General features: G+C 42.4%; 1 protein-coding gene across 1 annotated transcript in view; it reads left to right on the forward strand.

The window, feature by feature from the left end:
* The window catches only part of PRUNE2 (prune homolog 2 with BCH domain), a 212,514-nt gene that overhangs the window by 166,497 nt on the left and 37,094 nt on the right, over positions 1-8,923 (forward strand). The window contains 2 exon segments of the mRNA XM_007450984.1: positions 5,637-5,716; positions 7,797-7,997. Of these exon segments, the coding sequence (XP_007451046.1) occupies positions 5,637-5,716; positions 7,797-7,997 (281 nt within the window).

Below are 8,923 nucleotides of genomic sequence, written 5' to 3' on the forward strand. Positions count from 1 at the left end.
GGGCCTCTCACTGTTGTGTCCTCTCCCGTTGCGGAGCACAGGCTCCAGACGCGCAGGCTCAGCGGCCATGGCTCATGGGCCCAGCCGCTCCGCGGCACGTGGGATCTTCCCGGACCGGGGCACGAACCCACGTCCACTGCATCTGCAGGCGGACTCTCAACCACTGCACCACCAGGGAAGCCCTAGATGTTCCCTTTTTTAACCAACATGGCTATTCAGGGTAAATGACACTGCCTGCTATGACAAACAACCCCAAATCTCAGTGCTTCAACACCACGAAGGTTTAAAAATTATTCTTTAATTATTATAATCTCTTTCATATTGCTTTTTTTTGTTCTTTTTAAAGATTTATTGCTAGTTCTTCTGTTTACAGCACTGCTGGCAATCCCCCATAGTGATTTTCCGTAGTTTAGTTAGTAGTTTGGTGGATGTGGGTGAGGGTGTTGGTGTTGGTTCACCTTTCAGAGGGTTTTTTTCTTTCTCCTAAGTGGATGTCCAGTGAATCCCAATAGTAAAAGTAGCACGATTAAGTGGTTTCGTATTTGGTTCTTTTGGAACCCTAGGACTCTAGGCTTTAATGGTCCTAGGTGAATTTTAATTTTAATCTTTTGATTTGCGTTTCCTACATCATTCAGGTAATATAAATTAAGACATACTTGGCATACAAGCAGTGTCTCTAATTCTCATAGGTTGCTTTTAGTTTTCCACCCAAGATTCCAGGCAGACTGTGCTTTCCAAGGCCAGAGGATAGAGTTTGTTCTCATCCCTCTTTCATTAAGAGGGCTGCTTTTTAAAGGCTATGGCCTTATTTAGAAGTTCAGGGTCTAGGCCTTTCTTCCAGCACCTGGAGGTCACTTCTCCTGTGGGGCCCAAAGGCCTATGTCCAGTCCAAAATCCTGCAGGCTACGTTTCATCAGCTTTCTAGAATAACTCTTCATTTCCAGCACCTGGGGATTTCCCCCGGTCTCTTTCAAGTTTGGAAATGTATTAATTACTTTTAGGGTGTTCTGTCTTATATAGCATTTCTTTGGATTTATAATGATAAATGACATTACACCTTGCCAGACACTTTCTGATCCATTTTTTTTTTTTTTAGCAAATAAAGAAAAGTCTCAGAGGGAGAGCCCAGGGGTTTCTAGCTTGAATTTAATAGCATTGTTTTATTTTGATTATATTTAATTTATATGACTATTTTAGGTGAGTGATTCTAAGTTTCCTTATATACAGTGATAACAAACCTTCCATTCAAAACAAACTTACTTAAGTCAATTTAAAGAAAAATATTAAGTAAATTGACAAGGGCTAGGTGGCTATGAGAAACCCATAAAGGTGCTATATTCATATTCAAGTTTATAGAATGCTTCAGAAGCAGTTGATGGTCTTCTGAGCTTTGTCCTCATCTTAAAAAATGTTCCTATATGCTAAAGCAAACCTAGACAAGAAGATGTTTACCATCACCCTGAGCCTGGGCTGAGAATGTGGGAAATGCCCTGATGTGGGTAATCCAAATCAGGGCATACTGCCAGAGTCAGATATTCCCTTCAAAACAAACAATAAAGATCAGCTGTACTACTCAGAATGGGCTGGATTAGCACGTGGTAACAGAGAAACCCAATATCTCAGGGCAGAACAAAACGATTTCTTTCTTGCCCATACATCCAACGCTCTTTATCCAGTAGGGGCTCGCCTCCCCCCAGCCCCTGTTCTGAGCTCCTCCATAGGCACCAAGGCGGGGAACAGCACGTGGCACCTACACTTGGTCCTAATTCTTCTGCCCGAAAGTGACACCTGCCACTTCCGCCCTCGTTTCATCCATCAAAGCAAGTCACATGGCCACGCTAATTTCAGAGGAGGACAAAAGGCGGAGAGCCAGAACTATTTGGTGAAGAGCCATGTTTATAAAACCCGCCCAGCAAACAAACAGTTCTCGATCCGTCCTCTAGATGGCGACGTGGAGCCGAGCGTCTGTTGGGGAGGTCAGCAATAGTAGAGTCAGACTCAGTGTTTATAACACCCCCAGCCTGTTGGGTAGCTCCCTGCCGTACAGAGAAAACCCCTAATTAGGTGGTGACTACGGTTGGGTAAGGTAAAATACTTAACCTTCACTATGGACTGATTTGTTACCTAACAGATCTCAAGAGGCTTCCATTCCCATTGGTAAAACTCCACGCTGTTCCATCGCCAACTACTCTGGCCACTTCATTTCTACAAATGTTTATAGACCTAATGCATGAATGTGGTTGAAGTATTTACAATGGGCACAACTTGGGTTTCTGCCAGGTTTGCCTCTGGGCTGTTCTGGTGCAGCGTTCCTTCTCTGTCCCTGGGGTTTCCTAAAAACTCCCCACGGCCTTCTGGAATATCTGGATTTGTGAGTCCCTCTCTTCCGATCACTGCCTGTTCACATCTTCAGCTTTTCTTTTCCCTCAGGTATGCCGCCTCTGGTTTTCTAGCACTTTCTTAAATGCGTCTCTGTGCCACAAAGGGGCACTGAGAGACAAAGGCTCTATTTACTAACTTCAGTGAGTCCAGGGCACTTATAGGCTCTATGGAGATTTGTGCAGCACTGAAATTTTCCCTTACCTAGGCTGATACCCCAATTTTAATAACCTTAATATATGTTTTGTCCAACCATGACACAGACTTCAGTTAAATCACTGGTCCTGCTATTATGTTTAAAATGAGGGAACACAATACCTTACACTTAGTGAATGCTTTATAATTTCCAGAGTATTTTCTTATGTATTCTATTTATTGTTTATTCTCCACAGTCACTGTAATATTCTGTATTCATTATCTTCATTTAAAATCACAAAGACGGTCAGCTAATTTTCTCAGAGTTAATAAGCTTGTCAGTACTAACCATAGAACTGTAACCCAGGACTATAACCTCATATCCAGGACCCTTTCAGTTATTCCATGATGTTGCCTATAACTCACAAACATCAACAAAACCTACAAAATTTTAAGACGGATACTATCTGTCTATTTTTAAACCCTTCATATTTATTTTGGAGCTAAGGCCAGCACCCTTATGTGCTCTCTGAAGCAAGTAGGTATGATGTCATTTTTTTTTTTTTTTAAGGTTGACTCATAGGCAACTAGAGAAAATAATGTACATGTGCATTTAGGGGATTTCAAGTTCAATAATTCAATCCAACACATATTTATCAGGTATTTATTTCTACCCGGTGCTGGAGATGTAATAGTAAAGAAGACAGACATGGTTTCTGTCCTCATGAAGCTTCAAGGCTATGGAGAAGGCAATTATAATAGCAAAAAGAACGACAATAGTGTAGATAACATTTGTTTCTTTCAGTGTTCTTTTCAGGCATTGCACAGTCTCTCTTTTTTATTGGAGAGGAAATGGAGGCACAGAAAGATTAAGTAACTTGCCATATGGCACACAGTAAGGGGTAGAGCTAAGATTTGAATGTAGCTGATCTCAACAGCAGCATTTTGCTACTTTACAGGTACTACAGGGTTGATGTCAAAGAGAATGCACACAGATTACTTCAGATGACAGGGGGTCATTGTAAGGAAATTTGAAAAACTGCAACAGCATGGGAAACCTAGACAGCTATCCCTCTGGGTCCCAGGACTTTCAAACTGGGGCCTAGAGCAGGCCTTCTCTTTGCCTACCACCCCACCTCCATTGCTGGACAGTCTGGTTTGCTGCATCCCATGCGGTGCGTCTCTGGCAAGGGTTATCTTGTTCCTGCCAATACGTTTATTGCCTTTGACTCACACGCTGACCCCTTGCTCACTGTTTTTCGACTAGGGTGCAGGACTCATTTCAGAGAAGATATAGGGCAGAAGCCACAACAAGTGTATGGAGAAAGAAACTCCCTGGGGTTGTGTTTTTGAAGGGGTCTGTGGGGTTGACGGGTAAGGACACAAGCATTTACTTCTCTCAGGGGAGCAGCGCTGAATTGCTGGTGACAGTCCTCATTATTATTTTTTTTACTATTATTATTATTTTTATTATTTTTATTTTTTTATTTTTTTATTTTTTTGTGGTACGCGGGCCTCTCACTGTTGTGGCCTCTCCCGTTGCGGAGCACAGGCTCCGGACGCGCAGGCTCAGCGGCCATGGCTCACGGGCCCAGCCGCTCCGCGGCATGTGGGATCTTCCCGGACCGGGACACGAACCCGTGTTCCCTGCATCGGCAGGCGGACTCTCAACCACTGCGCCACCAGGGAAGCCCCTCATTATTTTAACTCCATCATCCCATCTTCACCACAAGCATGAGGCTGGTCTGTTTCATTCTTCTACATCCTTAGCACAGAGTTGACACTTGATACATATTTGCTGAAGAAATGAAGCAAGTACAGTTATCACTACAGACACAGGATTTTGTTTACGTCATAGACTTTGTTAACAATAGGGGTTTAACTTGAATCCTGAAGAAACTGATCATCCAGGTAAGCAAACTCCAAATGTTTGGTAGACCCAGATTGAGGTGGAGAGAAGTCGCAGTAAGAGAGGGAGGGAGGGATTAAATTTAGAACTTTAACACAAAGGTTTATCATGTTTAAATTTAGATTAGTGCCTACATCATTGGTATTCACCCTAGATGAGTGAAGTCACATGGAAGCCACCATGAAGAAAAATATATTATCGTAGGGAGGGTGGGAGGGAGACGCAAGAGGGAGGGGATATGGGGGTATATGTATATGTGTAGCTGATTCACTTTGTTATACAGCAGAAACTAACACACCATTATAAAGCAATTATACTCCAATAAAGATGTTAAAAAAATATATATATATATGTATATATATATTATCGTGATAAATGGGGATGTACTGAACGAGGGTCAGGAGATAAAAATAAGTCAAGGGGAATTTACTGTGAACAGTGATCAGCTTCCTACAAGAGCATACAGATTTGCCACGGTTTCCTCCAGTATTTGTCTGTTCCCTTCCACTAGTCTTACCAAGTGGGTAAGTCCTGGGTTCAACAGTCCCGGATTCAACACTGATTAGGGAGAAAAGATGGTAACTCATGACCAGAACCATCTTCACCAACTTATAATTCACAATGAATCCTTAAATATTCAAAGAAGGAAGGAAAATAATATCAGTTGGCACCTTCTCAGGAATGTTAGGCACTTTACATTCATTGCTTAATCTTTCAACAACTCAGTGAGGTAGGTGGCATATCCCTGTTTTACAAACAGAGTGTGCTTTCCTCTGCCCACAGCAGTTTAGGTAATATGCTCAAATTTACACAGAGGAAGAGATATATAGAAAGTCAGGTCTGTACTTACTCCAAAGCATATATATTGTATCCCTTGTTGAAAAAAAAATTAAATGTCCCCTTAAGTATATTTTATTAGTTATCTGCTTCTCCTGTTTCTGAATTTCTTACTTGAGGTGTGTTTACTTATGAGAACTGGCAGAAGAAGTGACTCGCTCTGTGCACAGAGTAAAATCCGAGTCCGTGGTTCTCATTCACAGTAACTGCAGAAAGTCTGTATTCTAATTTAGGGCCACTTACGATGGATTCAGTACACATACTTGGTTTATTGAAAATGCCATCCTGGAATCTCTGGGTTTCCTTTTCAAAGAAAATTAAATCCCACACCATTTTTTACACTCTTTGCTTTGTGTTTGTTTGTTTGTTTTTTCAGATTACTGTCAGAGGATGTGGGAATGGACATCCCCTTTGAGGAGGGAATGCTGAGTCCCAGTGCTGCAGACATGAGGCCTGGTGAGAAAGCGTTCATTCATTTTCTTCAGCAGTGTTCTATATCCAGACGTGTTCACTATTCAGTGAGAGAACCATTTCCTGTGCATCCAACTTGTGATATCAGTGATAAAAGTGAAGAGAGGAAAGAAATATGTGTGAGGAAGGTGTTCGGCTTGATGTGGTTAATTTCAGAGTTGACTTGAATGATCAACTAGTGTGGGCCACCCTTTAGCTCCTGGGCCATGCCTGGATCTGCCAGTGTTTTCAGTTCCTGTGATAACTGGCTGCTGTTTATCATAATACCAAATTCTAACATCTAAGTTCACCAAATTTATACTTAAGCGTGAGAATATTTTAAATTAGCGATTTAATATTAAGGATGCTCAGTATCCTGATTATTAAAAAAGAAAAACAAACAAAAAACCCCAAACTATACTTTACAACCCAAGGCATATACAAAAAGGAATTTAAAAATTTCAGTTGCAACCTATATGACTCTCACTCTGTACTAGGTTCACTCCTTTGCACTGTACCAGCTACAGGATCATACCAAGATCCTGAACCCTGACATTATCAGTCAAGCCTAGAATTGAGAAAGGAGTCAATTTGTTATTTCTGTCCGAGTATTTAAAGTGCATTCTTCAAAGTACTAACCACGTGACATAACTATTCTTAAGTGTTCTATGGCCAAATAAGCATGGTAGCCACTGTACATCTGCTCCACTCTTCAAGGTCCACAATTCACTTTGTGAATTGTGGGAATTCCCTGGCAGTCCAGTGGTGAGAAATATGCGCTTCCGCTGCAGGGGTCCCAGGTTCGATCCCTGGTCGGGGAACTAAGATCCCACAAGCCGTGTGGCGTGGCCAAAAAAAAAAACCCAAAAATGTTATATACATAACATTTCTACCATCACAAAAAATTTCTTTTGGACAGCACAGCTCTGAGAATCCCTGTAATATGGAAACCCAATGTTTTACAAACTGACGGATCAATAGAAACATTTTTTTCAAGCAATACATAAAAACATTACATGGAACACAGTTTAGGTGTTATCTATACAGAAAAAAAAAAAAATCTTAATGACAAAGAAACAGTGTCAGCTTCCTTAGGATAAGAGACAAGACTAGAGTTAGAATTCCAGAATTGATGGGTATACCAGATGGCCTTCAAAACATTTTGTGATAGGGAATCCTGAAAATTTTTTAAGGTATCTCTCTAACATTGTTTAGTCGGGATCAACTTGGTTAAAAATGACTTCTCCAGCTCTGCTTCTGTTAAGTGAAAGGCTCTTGAACAGCAAGATGCATATTACAGTGAAAGAGTGAGAGCTAATTCCATGAGCCTTACACGAGGAGACTATCACTGCGGTGCAGGAACGAATGTCAAGCAATATTGGCATAAGAAGTAATGAGTGCTTGGGCTTCCCTGGTGGTGCAGTGAGAGTCCGCCTGCCGATGCAGGGGACACGCGTTCATGCCCCGGTCCGGGAGGATCCCACATGCCGTGGAGTGGCTGGGCCCGTGAGCCATGGCCGCTGAGCCTGCGCTTCCGGAGCCTGTGCTCCACAATGGGAGAGGCCACAACAGCGAGAGGCCCGCGTACTGCAAAAAAAAAAATAAAATAAAAAATAAAAAAAAAAGAAGTAATAAGTGCTTGATCAAGGAACTAAAGAGACGTATTTTGGGAGCGTCTGTAAACATTACAGAGAAAGTTTGTATCCTCCATTTCAGAGGAATAAAGTCTACATGAATCACTATAAGTTATGTGTAAAGCTTAACTGTTTTTCTTAAGTAATATGCATCATAAAAAATTTGATTCAGTATTATATCAATGTCAAGTTCTCAAACCTGAACAGGGCAGTTCTAAAAACTAGATCTCTGCTCCCACTTCCTATTTCTGCATGGCCAGGGCTTATGTAGCCGGGGCGAGCCAGTACTGAGGCCTGCTGGTCAACAGTGGGGTCTAAATCCCACATGAGGACTTTTAGCAGGTGTGCCTTTGCTGAAAGGGCCTTAAAATTGTTTTTCACTGGGGCCCACACCCACTGTTGGCAGCCATGTGTATGGTCTAATACTTAACGTTGCTCTTTATCTTCTTTAGAACCTCCTAATTCTCTGGATCTTAATGGCAGTCATCCTCAGAGAATCAAACTCACAGCCCCAAATATCAATCTATCTCTGGATCAAAGTGAAGGGTCTATTCTCTCTGATGATAACTTGGACAGTCCAGATGAAATTGATATCAATGTGGATGAACTCGATACCCCTGATGAAGCAGATTCTTTTGAGTACACTGGGCACGGTAAGTTGCCAAGTTGGCAAGGCCAAAGTTAAGTGAAAAGTGAAAGATTATCTAATCTTATCTAATGTCATCTAAGTGGCTTTAGGAACAAACCTCTCATTGTGTTGCTGGTGGCTCCTTTCTGTGATTTCTAGAAGCTTCTGTTTGTATCTCAGGTCATAGATGGACATGATTGACGGTTTAGAGCTTGACTGAACAGGTATGGCTCACAGAGGTCATACATAGCCATCACTCCTTTGTTAAACCCCTACTTTATGCCAGGCCTTGTGCTTGGCTGGGGCTATAGGGAAACTGTTACGTGCTGTGTTATAAGAAAATTGGGACTGGGTTTGCAGAGAAAGAGAATTTAATCTGGAAGATAAAATTAGAGGTGGAAAAATTAGAGCTTACCAGTTTCTCTGTACAAGCTCCCGCTGTCTGGAATGTTCTTGCCCACAGATCCTACCTGGGTGGCTCCTTCTCTTTATTCAGATCTTAATCAGATGTCACCTTCTCAGAGGCCTTCCCTAACCTCTGTAATCAAAGGCATTCCCCACACCACCACCTAGTCACTCTCTATCCCAGTATTCACTTTATTTTCCATGTGTCACACAAATTGAAATCATATCATTTAGCTATTTGTTTGTATCTCTATTTTCTTTCTCTTCCCACTAGAATGTCTGCTCCACAAGGTCAGGGACTTTCTTATGTTTAGTGCTATATCCCCAATAAAGCAGGAAGGAAGGAGGGATGGGACAGGGTGTGCTGGGGGAAGAATAAAAAGGAAGAAAATTGGGGCTTCCCTGGTGGCGCAGTGGTTGAGAGTCCGCCTGCCGATGCAGGGGACACGCGTTCGTGCCCCGGTCCGGGAGGATCCCACATGCCGCGGAGCGGCTGGGCCCGTGAGCCATGGCTGCCGAGCCTGCGCGTCCGGAGCCTGTGCTCCG

This window comes from Lipotes vexillifer, unplaced genomic scaffold (genome assembly GCF_000442215.2).
Source record: "Lipotes vexillifer unplaced genomic scaffold, Lipotes_vexillifer_v1.1 scaffold204, whole genome shotgun sequence".
NCBI lineage: Eukaryota > Metazoa > Chordata > Mammalia > Artiodactyla > Lipotidae > Lipotes > Lipotes vexillifer.